The sequence below is a fragment of the Aotus nancymaae genome, unplaced genomic scaffold (assembly GCF_030222135.1).
Source record: "Aotus nancymaae isolate 86718 unplaced genomic scaffold, 86718_ANA_hifiasm-v0.15.2.pri h1tg000033l, whole genome shotgun sequence".
Lineage (NCBI taxonomy): Eukaryota > Metazoa > Chordata > Mammalia > Primates > Aotidae > Aotus > Aotus nancymaae.
The window spans coordinates 46,772,157-46,786,481 of NW_026988447.1; the positions used below are offsets into that span (position 1 = coordinate 46,772,157).

General features: G+C 39.8%; 1 protein-coding gene across 3 annotated transcripts in view; it reads left to right on the plus strand.

Moving 5' to 3' along the window:
* Positions 1-6,538: 6,538 nt before the first annotated feature.
* The window catches only part of PDE5A (phosphodiesterase 5A), a 128,453-nt gene continuing 120,666 nt past the window's right edge, over positions 6,539-14,325 (plus strand). The window contains exon 1 of one of the 3 annotated variants that reach the window (XM_064383916.1): positions 6,539-6,690. In XM_064383916.1, coding sequence (XP_064239986.1) covers positions 6,539-6,690 — 152 coding nt within the window. Of the gene's footprint in view, positions 6,691-7,165; positions 7,236-7,994; positions 8,062-14,325 lie in introns of those variants that run through there. The other 2 variants (XM_064383918.1, XM_064383917.1) reach the window with 2 other exon arrangements.

The window sequence follows — 14,325 nt, forward strand, 5'->3', positions numbered from 1 at the left end:
GCTGGAGGCCATCCACAGCTCCTACAAACTGCCTGTATTTCCTTGTCATGTGGATTTTCCCTATATGATGCATGTATTAAAACTTTAGTTAAAATTAAAAATTTTAAACTCTAATTTCATTTCAACACCACAATACAACTTTTAGTCTTTCTTCATTCGATATATGTTATTCTCTTCTCCAACAGTGAGAAACTTGGATTTCTTATACTTGCTCACTTTTCTCAAGCCTAGAATATAAAGAAGGTAGTTTCAGAACTTTTAACTCATACCCCTACAAAAAGCAATCCTATTAACTAGTTTTCAATATTTTTAATAGATTTTTTTGGGTAAAAATTACATAGTAATTTCATTTATGTACAATTTGATAACTTTTGAAAAAATGCACATACTCAACCTACACCATTTTTTAAGACACAGAACATTACTGTCACCCAATAATGTTCCCTCATGTCACTTCTCAATCAACTTTCCTTCCAGAGAAAACCATTTTTCTAATTATTTTCATTGTAGATTAGCTTTATCTGTCCTAGCACTTCATGTAAATGGAATCAATCACATATATATTATCTTGTGTATATAATATGTTTATAATATTTATCCACATTCTTAAAAATATTAAGTTTATTCCTTTCTATTGCTGAATCATATTCCATTTAATCACTATATTAAAATGTATCCATTCTCCTGTTGAGACAATTGGAGTTTTGGAACTTTTGGTTGTTAAAGATAAAGCCACTTCTAACATTTTTATATAATTATCTTCAGATATAAGTTTTTGGGTAAATATCTAGAAATGGAATTAATAGGGGAGAGAGTTTATGCTCAGCTTTACAAGAAAAGGCAAAACCTTTTTCAAAAGTAGTTATACTATTTTAACTTCCTACCAGCAATGTATGAGAGTTCTGCCTGCTACATATCCAATACCAAACAACATTTGGTATTATCAGTCTTTTTAATTTTGACCATTCTGGAGGGTGGAAGCAGATCACACTGAGGTTTAGGTTTAGTTTGCATTTCCCTGAAGACTTAGGTGTTGAGCATTTTTACATGTGCTTTGTGAACTTTCATGTGTCTTACTTTATAACGTGTCTGCTTAAGTCTTTTGCCAGTTTTTCCTCTATTGAGACATATCTTTTTATTAAGCTGTGGAGTTCTTTATGTATTCTGGACACAAATCTCTGTTAGATATATGTTTTGCAAATATTTTCTTCTAGTCTGTGGATTTTTCTTTCTGTTGTAGTGTCTTTCAAAGAGTAAAAGATTTTAGTAAAATCTAGATGCTGTTCTCCTAAGAAATCCCTGCTGCTCCCAAGTTGTGAAGATATTCTCCTATGTCATCTTCTAGAAACCACATCTAATTTTTAGATCTATGTTTCATTCCTAATTAATGTTTGTATATAATAAAAATAGTGGTTGAGGATACTATTTTTCCATACAAAAATCCATTTGTTAAAGCATTATTTATTGAAAAAAACCTTACTTTTATTTAAATGAATAACTGATACCTTTGTTGAAAAATCAACCAATTGTATAAATGATATTTCTAAACTCTTTATTCTATCCTGTGGTTCTATTTGACTAACCTTATGCAAAGCCATACTGCCTTGATTATTATAGCTTTACAGTAAATCTTAAAGCTAGGTAGCATAAATTCTCCAGTTTTATTCTTTTTCAAGACCGTTTTGCCATTCTGTATCTCTTATATTTCCATAGAAAAATTATTATCTGATTTTCACTTTCCATGGCAATGTCTACTGAAACATGATTGGGATTGCTTTGCTCAATTTGGAGATAATAAACATCATAATAATATTGAGTCCACCAATCAATGAACATAATATATTTGTCCATTTATTTATTTTTCCATTTCTCCCAGTAATGTTTTATAAATTTTGGTGTATATTTCTTACATATATTTTGCCAAGTTTATTCCTATGTATTTAATGTTTCTTTGCACTATTGCAAATGATACTGTTTTCTAACTGTTCATTGCTAGTTGTATTAGTTTGTTAGTGTTGCCATAACAAAGTACCACACACTGGATGACTTAAATAAAAGAAATTTATCTTGCCACTGTGCTGGAGACTAGAAGTCCAAGATCAAGGTGCCAGCAGGTTGGATTCCTTTGAGGTGTCTCTCTTCAATTTGCCAATGACCATTCTCTTGCTGTCTTCTCTCCACATGATTGGCCCTTTGTGAGACAGCATCACTGGTGTCACTTTTTTTTTGTCTGTGCAAATTCCGTCTTCTTATATGGGCACCAGTCAGATTGGATTAGGAACCACTCACATGACCTCATCTAACCTTGATTGCCTCTTTAAAGGCTCTGTTTCCAAATACAATCACATTCTGTGGTACTCAGGGTTAGAACTTCAACATATGAATCTGGGAAAAAAATTAGCCCATAAGACTAGTATACAGAAATATAATTGATGTTGTATATTGACCATTTATGCTGCAACCTTGCTAAATCATCTCCTAATTCTTTTAGTTGTTTTGTACACTCCTTTGGATATTCTTCATAAATAATCACATCTGCAAATGGAGAACTTTTTCCTTTCCAATTTTTATGCTTTATATTTCTTTTTTGTGTTTTTGCTTTGTTGCATTTGTTTTTTGGTTGTTTGCTTTTTCTATTTGTATGACCAAAACCTTTAGCAGTACAGGTAGGTAACGGTCAAATAATGTTGAACCCTATAAGCCACATTAGAGAGTTTGAGTTTTATTCTAGTACAATGGGAATACATTGGAAGTCTTCAGGTTAAGTTGTTGCTCATGAGCAACAAATGAGCAATGATATATACATATATATATCATTGATACATGCTATATGTATGTCTTAGTCCATTTGTGTTGCAATAACAAAATACCACAAACTGGGTAATTTATAAAAATAAAATATATATGTATACATCCACATATATATCTTACATATATATATCATTGCTCATTTGTTTGTTATAAACAGCATTAACAGCATTTTTCAAGTTATTTCTTGGGAGGGTTTATTATTTACTTATTCTTAACTCATTCCATAACAAGATTCGAGGTGTTTAGAACAATCCAAACCAAGTTAAAACAAAATAATTGAGCAAATTGGGATAAAGAATAAAATGGAGTTGAAAAACAAGAGGCCCAGGTAATGGCAGTTCAAAATATGCTTACCTTTACTTAAATTTACAGAAGGTATAGCACACATTTTGTCTGAGTTTCCCAGAGACTTGAACTATTTGAGACACTTCTGCTCCCCAATCCCTTGTGATGTTCCTCAGGTAACAGGCCTTCACAGTAGTCCCTAACCCACCATCTATACCACACAGAATTGAGATTCATAGAGAATCTATGTACGGTTTTTCTTTCCTTTGTTGTTATTGAGCCAGGAGTCTCACACTGTCACAGAGACTGAAGTGCAAGACATGATCATGACTCACTGCAGCCTTGACCTCCTGAGCTCAATCCTCTTGCCTCAGCCTCTCGAGTAACTAGAATTACAGGTGTGTTTCCCCATGCCTGGCTAATTTTTAAAAAATTTTTGTAGAGACAGGATCATGCAATGTGGCCCAGGCTGGTTCAAACTCTGGAGCTCAAGTGATCCTCCTACCTCACCCTCTCCCAAGTTCTGAGATTACAGGCATGAGCCACTGTTCCCAGCCTATGGATTGTTTTTCTTGCAGCAAATTTTCAGAAACTGTTCTGGTTTCTGTTAATTTAACCTTTTCAGGTTAGAAGAGAAAAACGAACATTTTGATATTACCCATTGTCTTAGTTCATTTTCATTGCTATAATAAAATACCACAGACTGGGTACTTTATAAACAATAGAAATTAATTTCTCACAGTTCTGGAGGCTGGAAACTCCAAGATTAAAGTGCCAGCAGAGTTGGTGTCTGGTGAGGGCTGCTCTTTGCTTCTAAAATGGCACCTTGTTGCTGCATCCTCTGCAAGGGTCAGTGCTGTGTCTTCACGTGGTGGAAAGAATAGAAGGGGCCAACTGGCTCCTTTGAATCTTTTTTAAAAAGGCACTAATGCATTTAGCAGAGCCCTAATTGTCTAATCACCACTTAAAGGCACCTCCTCTTAATATTGTTGAATTGGGGATTAAGTTTCAACATAAATTTTGGAGGGAACATAAGCACTGAAATGATTATACATGTTTATTTAATCAAGTATCCAACAAAAGCAAATAATTCAAGCCCCAATCCACTGCATCTTTAGTAGATAAGCAGTTTTAAGTTACAACTGACCTCCTGTTAGGAGGAATGGATGGATTTCCACAAGAAAAAACAGGACTGAGGAGAAACTCTCCACACTAATGTGCCACTTTATAGAGGACAGACCACATATATGATTCCCATAATACTATATTTTTATTGTACCTTTTCTTTTTTTTGTTTTTTTGTTTTTTTGAGACAGAGTCTCACTCTGTCACCAGGAGCCAGGCTGGAGTGCAGTGGGGTGATCTCGGCTCACTGCAACCTCTGTCTCCTGGGTTCAAGCAATTCTCCTGCCTCAGCCTCCTGAGTATCTGGGACTACAGGAGCACGCCACCACGCCCAGCTAATTTTTTTGTATTTTTAGTAGAGACGGGGTTTCACCATGTTGGCCAAGATGGTCTCGATCTCTTGACCTCGTCATCCACCCGCTTTGGCCTCCTAAAGTGCTGGAATTACAGGCGTGAGCCACCGCGCCCAGCCTATTGTACCTTTTCTATGTTTAGATATGTCTAGACACACAAATATCACTGCATTACAACTGCCTACAGTATTCAGTACAGTTATATGCTGTATAGGTTTGTGGCCTAGGAGCAATACGTTTACCACATAGCCTAGGTGTGTGTTAGGCTAAGCCATCTATTTTGTGTTAGGACACTGTGATGTTCAAAGGAGGATGAAATTGCCTAAGGATGCATTTCTCAGAATGTATCCTGCTGTTCAGTGACGCATGACTGTATTCCATGAGCAGTATAATCACTATCATAGTAACACATTAGGAGAGAATTCTCATTTTTAAATCCGTATAATTTATCACACATTGGTTCACACTCTACTGCTTTCCTTGCTTTTCTTTGGTTGTGGTTACCTGCGTACAGCAGTAAAGTTTCAGAAAAACCCACGTTGCAAAAGGTCAATTATTCAATGAAGGAAAGATAAACCATTGCATTGGGGGACTAAAAGACACTTTTAAAAGTTCTCAGATTATCAATTTAATGATGTGTTACTATGCAGTGAATAATGCCTTACATTCTTGCCAAGAGTATTTTGAAGGGAGTTTGTTAAAAGTATATCAACTAAGTCATTTTTTTTTGTATCTCACTGCTAATGGTGTCATTCACAAATTGTGCAACCCATAATTTCAGATTTAATTCTACCCAAAAATACAGGTCATTGCAAAATGCCATATTAAAACTGCAAATGCGTGACAGGAAGATGGGGATGCAGACAAAGCAAAGGATGACACCAACTCCTTTTTTAAAGAAGCAAGATAGGGATTGGACAAAATTGGCTAAGCCATTTTTAAGGGATACTTTTAAGGGAGTGTTAATTCCAATTTAATTAAAATGATGCATTAATTTAAAATTGGGCTAACTGGTTGCCCTCGACTGCACCTGAGTTGTGCCAGTGCTCTCAGATTAACCTAATTGTACAGAGGTGCCCTTGTTTTCTAACTTCATGCACAAAGCATTGGAAATTATTTGTTTGCCTTTTCCAAGAAAATCTTTTTCCAATTACGTAAAAGGGAACTTTGAGGCAATGGTTAAAGGCACTTAATTTATAATTATGGCTGTTACCATTAACATTAAGCACCGGCATGGCTTTGTTGTAAGTTACCCACCTACACCTGCAAATCTGTCTTGCTGGCACACGCCCCAGCTCTCTCCACCCCGCGGTGGTCCGTGGTTGGAGCGCTTTTAAGTCCTGCGAGGGCTGTGCTCCGAAGGAGGTCGGTCCCCGTTCCTCCCTGACCCAAGTGTAGGGCTGGGGAAAAGCGAGGCGGAACGGTCATTGTACTCTCAGGCCCCAGGAAAAGCGCCCAGGGTCGCACCACGTCTCACTGTAGGGCAAAATTTCCCACATCGCGACCTTCCCTCCTTACGCGGGCAGCCTGAGAACACACCCAGTCACCTAGCGCGCTCCCCAGAAGCCGGATCGGCTCACAGCGCACCCCAGCGGCCGCGTGACCTCCTTCCAGCTGCAGCCACTCGGTTTCCGGAGAGCTCTCCGGGCGCCGCCGCCGTCGCCGCCACCTCGGAACCAGGGGACTCCAGAGCCTGCGAGAGCCGAACACTGCCGGACCCTAGGGAGGGGCGCGGCAGCTGCGCCCGGCCCCGCCCACCACACCTGGGCACCCTGAGGACCGCGCGAGGAGGGGCGGGGCAGGAGGCTGGCCTGGCGCTCCGGCCGCTTTGCCTAAAGCCGGCCCTACTAGAGCAGGACGAAGGGGGAGGGTCTCGAGGCCAGGTCCTGTTCTTCCGAGGGAAGGACCCCAGCTGGGGGTGGAAAAGCAGCATCAGAGAGCCGCGGAGGCGCGCGGCGCCAACCATGGAGCCCGCCGGCCCCAGCTTCGGGCGGCAGCGACAGCAGCAGCAGCCCCAGCCGCAGAAGCAGCAGCAGAGGGATCAGGACTCGGTCGAAGCATGGCTGGACGATCACTGGGACTTTACCTTCTCTTACTTTGTTAGAAAAGCCACCAGGTAAGAGGAGGACCCACGGAAGATCCGGCCGGGGCATGGAGTGTGACCGGGGCTGATTTCTCTCCCTATCGGATTTTGCCCTTCTTTCACCCGTTCCCAGGCCCTTTGCTTTTTGGAGTAGGTCCTCGGTCCTGTTACGAAGTAGAAACCTCAACTCTAAGAGAGCACAGTCGAAAAACTTAAGCGTCAGATATGATACAACTTGCTCACAAAGTTCAAATACAAAACTGTACTTGCCGGCCTTCCACCCTCACCCCCGCCCCCCTTGGTATTCCCCGGGAACATGATTATTTTCATATCTCTGTACTCACGGGCCTTCCCCTGGCCCCTCTCTAGCCCCCGGTTCCCCCAGATCCAATCAGCAAAACCCAAACAGTTTCTGAGCCCCTTCCCTGCAGCTCCGGAAGCACCATTTCCAAGTCGGTCTCGGTGGCTCCGCTCCTCCCCCGTCCCCCCTCTCGCCCTGGCCCTGGCTGGGCGGGGAAGCCGGGGTTAGGGACGAGACCACGGGAAGCCCAAAGGCAACATGACGGAACCTTCCCAAAGTGAGTGGGTCGTCTTTTCCCCCCTTCCAGTCCCCTGATTGTCGCGTGCGTCTCCTTTCACTCGCTTCAGCCGCCAGAAGTAGAGCTCTGCCGAGTGGTTTGCGGCGCGCAAAGGGCGCGGGGAAGGCGCCGCCCGGAGCGGACCCCTAGGGGCAGCGGAGACCCCAGAGGCCGGCTCTTTCTGGTCGAGAGCCAAGCGCCGGGGCGGCCCTTGCGGAGGGCGGGGAGGAGGGAGCCTGTCCTTTTGGAGGCGGCTGCGCAGCGGGCAGTCGGGGCACGCGTGGGAAACGCTCGCGGGAGAGTTGGGGAGGAATTGAGACCCGGAGCAGAGGGACACGAAGAGTGGAGCGGAGAGTGCTTGGCGGACCGGTGCCCCGAAGCCTGAGTAGTTGGTGCGAAGTCGGGGTGCTCGGAGTCCAGGACGCACCCCTTTGCAGAACGAGTCCCCGCCCCGCTACCTCCTGCTCCGGGCAGCGGCGGTCGGGCAGTGGATGCTGGCCGTCTTGGCCGGGAGGGTGACGCACGCCCGGAGGTGATGGTGGAGGAGTCGGCCCGGGTTCGACCCCGGACTCCCACCCGCCGGCGCGCGGCCGTGGCTCTGCGGAGCGCTCCCCGCCAGGGGGCGGCGCAGCGCGGGGCAAGCGGGAGGCGACGGGCGGCGGCGCGGAGGCCCAGGCGGTGAGGGAGCTGGCTCGCAGTCGCCGACCTCACCTCAACACACCTGGGCTCGTTGTTGCCCCCGAGGAGCCTCCTGGAGTCCAGGATCGGCGAAGTTCGGAAACGAACTTCCTACGTTTGCTATGTTGCCCTTTGGAGACAAAACGAGGTACTTCTTTCAGCATCCCCCTATCCCCCTTCCCACTTTCTCCGGGGGCGCGGCGGGTCCTGGGTGCTGAGTGGTGGCGCCCCGATGGCACCAGCGAGACGATGTATCATTGAAGATGGACTGTATAACTTTTGTTGTTGTTGTTGCTCTCTTGCAGATGTATTAACGAGGGTCTTCAATTAGGCCCTTTTTAATCTTTTTTTTTTTTTCCTAAGGAACATCCAGAGTTGGTGTCAATTTAATCACTTTCAGGGTTTTTTGACAGAGGGGAAGTCTCCGGGATTAATCTTTTCTCTTTAATGACCCAGCTTTTCTTTTAAAATCATCTTCCTCCGCTTTCACCTTCTTCTTTCAACATCCTAAATCTTGATCCCTGAAAGTGGTTTCTTTTTCAAGAGCATGTTTCTGTGAGTTTAGGGTGAGATACTAAGACCATGGAGGTCTAGAATGATCAGTTGCTGTGGACCAACAGTTTTCAGGGGTCACCTGCCCCTCTGAGGGCATCTGTACCCACTTTCCTTTCACTCTGCAAATTCCCAGACTTCTACTCTCCTTGAATTAAAGCTCATAGAATGGGGAGGGGGCTGGAAAACCAGGCAGATTTTTAAAAGTGTATATTGGATGTGTTCTTTAGGCAGAGTATAAGCAGTTTAAAGAAAAAAGTTATTGTCTAATAAATCAGCATAAATGTCCTTTCTTTGTTCCCTGTTTTTCTTTTAGAGACGTAAACTAGTTGTTGGTCCTTTTTGACTAGTCATAGATAAGAACACGACACTTTCAGAGCCTACCAACACTTTGAAAGTGTAGCAACGTTTTATTAGAAAATAAATTGGAAGAGCTAGGTTACATTTCGTTTCCTATTACTTTTTCTCCCAAGCAGCAGAGGATCAAAATCCTATTTCTCAAAATTACCATGCTCACTGTAAAATTTGATCAACTGAGGCTCTAAAAAAAACTTTAAAAGATTTTTCGGTTAGGATTTTAAAATTATAGTTGATGTTGGCAATAGGCTGAACACTTTCTGTGATATATATGTGTGTGTATACATATTCTTAAGAGTTTATGTTGAGTGTAAGTTGGAAAAGTGCAAAATATTTAATAGTGTAGGCCCGCAATTTTAAGAGTTATAATGAAGTGCTGAGAGTTGTCAGTGTAAAGAATATAACCTAAGAATTTGTATGTAGCCAGAGGTCTTTCATGGAACTATATTACCAGTTTGGTTTTATAGTTGGTGACATTAGCAGGAGACTTCAAATGTGAATAAAAGGTTGGACATTTGTTGATTATAAAAATGCCAAACCACTAAGCCCAGTGCGATTCACATTATTGTGGTAAAAACTTACTGCCTATGTTTTAACTTTACAGCTAAGAATTTTTCTTTTTTAACTAGAAGCTCACATTACTTTGCTTTGCCCCTATTTTTACACTTTGTAAGTGTAAAATGAATATTATATGTGATTCAGGAAACCCATGAAACAAAATAGTTTTGTATATGCACGTGGCACATTTTAAGATTTAAAATACATTTATATTCACTCAGATTGTCCATCTGCACCAGTAATCAGGCTTGCTGATAAAAACGATTTGTGCATTATTTAATTGTTGTCATTCAACATTCATGCATGCTTTTCTATCCTTTTCTCAGACTGAATGATCTACATTCATTTGTAGTTATTGAACATCAAGGTTCTCGTATTCCCAAATTTTCAAACACCTGTGAATTTGGATTGACCTTCAAAGCATTTATGCTATTATATTATATTATATTACATTCGCCTCCAAACCCAGAGAATCACCTCATTAAAAGTATAGCTTGGGCCAGAAGCAGTGGCTCAGGCCTGTATCCCAGCACTTTGGGAGGCTGAGGCGGATGGATCACGAAGTCAGGAGTTCGAGACCAGCCTAACCAATATGGTGAAACCCTGTCTCTACTAAAAATACAAAGTTAGCCGGGCTTGGTGGCACGTGCCTGCAATCCAAGCTACTTGGGAGGCTGAGGCAGGAGAATTGCTTGAACCCAGGAGGTGAAGGTTGCAGTGAGCCAAGATTGTGCCACTGCGCTCCAGCCTGGGTGACAGAGAGAGTCTCCCCAAAACAAAAAAAGCTATAGCTGGAGCTTTTTAGTTATCAAAACCTGTTTATGTCAATTTCAAGGTGTCAGTTGAACAATTCATAACATAGTCTTTTGGCATAAAAATTAATTTGAGACTAATAAATCACATCTGGAAAACTCCCAGGTCACTATTCTAGACAATTTGTAGTCCTAAGGGCCTCAGCTACTGTGTTAATTGAGGGCTTTAATGCCTATGCCTTTACAACTGAAGCTTTCTTGGTGCTAATGCTGCTTAACAGCTGTTGTTATTCTTGGCAGCATATCAGAATAAAGTTACCTTTCATTAATTACTAATCAGCTCTGTGATTGTGGGTGATGTTTTAGGTTGTTTAGAATTGTAAGGATGACATAATTGACTTTATTGCTTTGTTTTATACCAGGCAAAAGCTTGAGAATATTTGGCATATACTGGAAATAAGAGATATTAAATGAGGGCAAGTTTTTATGACAGCTTGGATCAAAGTCCAGAAACAGAAGTTTTACACTCCCATATAGCTTTCTATGATAGACTTTATTTGACACTGCAAAGCTGTGCTGAATTAATTGAGATTCCTGGTCCCGTATTTAGAATTCTTTCTTTTTTTTTCTTGTAATTCTTCTTTCATTTCTAAAAGCTGTAGCATTTTTATTTGCAAGGTATTTACAGTACAATCAGATTATGTATATAAATATTGCTATGCATTTTAAAAAATTGTTTCTATAATTATATAGGAATATAAACCCTTCTGCAATTTTCAGACAAATGAATTATTAAGCATATTTTGTGAGGTAGTTGTTAGTGTTGATGATAATAAAACCCTCTGGGCATTGACCCAGTCTAACTTTGATATTGTTTATAGTATTTTTATAATGGTAATTCTGGTGCAATAATGGCCTTTCTTTTCTTATGCTGTTCATAACCAGGGTCCATATAACCAGCTCTAAGGTGCCTGCTACTGCCCTTGAAGCATTCTTGTGGATTGCATCCTTCCTGCCTGGAGAAATCCATAGGAACCCCCGACATAGTGTTTCTCATTGCTCTTCTGTCTCTAGTGTTTTCAGAGTTTCAAATTCAGACCCATTTTGGGGCCTAAACTACATGATACCTAAAAATACGGCAGAATTAACGCAATGGCAATTAGTATAGATGGATATCTTTAAATAAATCAATTTGCTTTTTGTAACACAAACTTAAATAGGCTTGTTATATCATTCAGTACCTTTTTTTTCAGGCTATCATCTATGATCTGTAGAAATTGTCAGTATTTTCACAAGTTTATATCCTCAACACCTCAAGATTAGGAAATTTTTAGTATTTTGATTATGTTATGCAATAAAACTTCTTTAATAAATTATTCTGCTTAAATAAAAGATTTGACTCTGGTCTTAAGTATCAATTCTTTTGAAATATTTGGAATTCCGTTCAGGATGTATAGGCAAAGTCTGTACCTTCGCTCTTATCTGATTACAGAGAATGTGTCCTACTTGGAGGCACTCCCTCTTCTAGATTTGAAAATACAGATTAATTTAGAAGTTAAACCTATAATTGCTGTGTCAGTATATATTTGTTCTTTGTTCCCACAGCCAATTGTGGAATAAAAACCTCTTCCTGGGATAAAAAAAACCTTTAGTAAGGACTGTAAGACAATTAAATAAATCAGTGAGTTGATTGATAGTGAAGAGTTGAAAAATGACTAATTTCCGAATTTAGGATGCAGACTAGCTACTGACTTTGCAGGACTTCCTATGAAATTAGTTTAGCTGCATAGATGTAGATTCAGTTGGCCACTATTACAGCTGGTGAATGTGGCTTGGAAATATCTGTTATATCAGGTTCTCAGGGAAAAGTGCCTGTGAGCCACATACCTAGGAATAAAAATTGAAGAAAGTCTTTCCATATGAGTCATTCATTTGATATTTAGCTATGTAATCTTATTTACTGACTTGATATTTTATTTTAAATTATTATTATTTTTATAATGTAAGTGCTTTATTCATTTTTTTCTGAATGGTAGGAATTTTATATTTATTGCCAACCAAATGATTAAGGTAGGTAAAGCAAACTGAGTATTAAGTTTATAAGAATCATTTTGATGAATAGTCTAAAAATGTTTTAAAGCTTTTAGAGATATATTTTTCTCTGGTTTTTAGTTTGCAGTGAAAATGCATTTAAATTTCTTATGTGCCGTTGTTTTTGGAGAGGGGAGACTTTTCCTTTGATTCTGAGTTGTAAAGTAAGATTAACTTTTTGCAAATTATCTTCTCTGAATAATTTTATTTTACCTAAACTAGGGGAGAAAAGATCACCATTTGATATCATATTCATAGTGATAATTATAAAAAGAATCATCTTCTCTACTTTTTGTTGAATGCCTATACTGAAAATATAAAAAGAGAAAAGATCCTGACCTTTTGAGCTGATGGAATAATTACACGCACACAGGATCACTGAACTTTAGAGTTAGTAGAGATCATACAGTCTCATTTCTCAAACTTAAGTAATGTACTCCCGTTAAAGAAAGACATTCTTTTTCATTTCCAATATATTAGAAAGCTTTTGGTTGCAAGTGACAGAAACTCAACTCGAACCCATACAAAATTGACTCACATAATTTTAATTGCTGGGGGTATTGGGTTAGCTGTGAATTTAGCTAATCAAATAATCTTGCCAAGATTCTGTCTGTCTTTGTGTCTATCTATCTATCTATCTATCTATCTCTATCTTTTCATCTATCTACTCTGTTTACCTGGCCTTCCTTGCATCCATCTATCTATCCATGTATCCATTTGTTCATGTATTCATCTATTCATCTATCCATCAGTCTTTTGGCCCTGTGCTGTGTTGGCATTATTTTCTTGCATGCTTTCTTCATGTGCTGAGAGTTTCTACTTGTTAACTATATGTGGGTCTTAAACTTCTGATATTAGAGAGCTGCCTTCTTACCCATATCAGTCCTCCCCAGATTACTCTGATCTTACCTGGGTTACATCCCTTCTCTGAACCAAACATTGCATTCAGGAGAGTAGGGTTATTTGACTGTTTTGTTGGGGCAGGTAGCCCATAAGGTGATATGTCATTGGGGAGGGGAAATACCCAAAAGAAAGTGATGTGGGCAGACCCAGAAGTTCTAGATATCTACCATACCTAGTGTTGACGTCCTTTTATTTTAATGTTAGTAAAATGTGGAATTCTTAAAAGTAGAATAAATAAAAGCAGATATAATTTAATCATAGTTACAGCATTTATGCAACTGTAATGCCAAAATTCATTCTAGTTAATTATGAACAAAATGATAAAACCACAGATGTAGATTTACAGCATTCATTAAAACACTCTTGCAAAGTAAATATGGTTCTAACTACCTGTAGAAGAGTCTGGTAGGTCAGCTGGCCTTTGCTGCAATTTGGCCTATTATGATTCACTTCTCCCACTGGGTCTCTCTGAACAATCGTGAAACTTTAATTCCTCTAGCACAGCATACCAGCTTTCATTTTTTACTTGCTGTGAAAGCATATTTGCATATTAAATTTACCTCTTATTTTCTCGTTAACACAAATATAAACCTCACAGCTAAAATTGCAGGGCAGTAGTTGGTAATAAGATGGTCATTCCAGTAATTGAAAGCGATTTCTTTCACTTTCTTTTGTTTGGATTATGATTAGTATGAAAATATAAAGTTAGAATATTTTATAGAAAAAAATGAAGATCTTCAAAACATACTTGTTTTGAATTCTCAGGGCTCTCAAACCTCAGAGAAATGCCAATCTAGTCTGATCTCTCCCATATCTAAACTACAAAGCAAACTGATTTATATGTTTAATGCATAGATTTCAGTTACGTTTTATTTCAGATGTGGTAGGTTTTCCTTTAAGCAACTTCTTTTATACATGTTGTGAGTACACAGAAAATTACAAAACATTTTGTTCCTTCCAATTCTCAGTCAAATTTGAATGTAAAACCGTATGAAGCAATTCTGCATTTTATTTATATTTGGTCACAGTAAGCTTCTCAGATGTTTTCATAGCTGGAGCAAACTTAGAAATACTAAATAACTTTGGGCAGAGCCTTCATTTCCTTACCATGTTAGACCCAAATGAACTATTCACTGTAACATCAGAGAAGAGGTTATTCAAAGATATCACTTAGAGTTGTCCAAAATCTCCTATTTTGT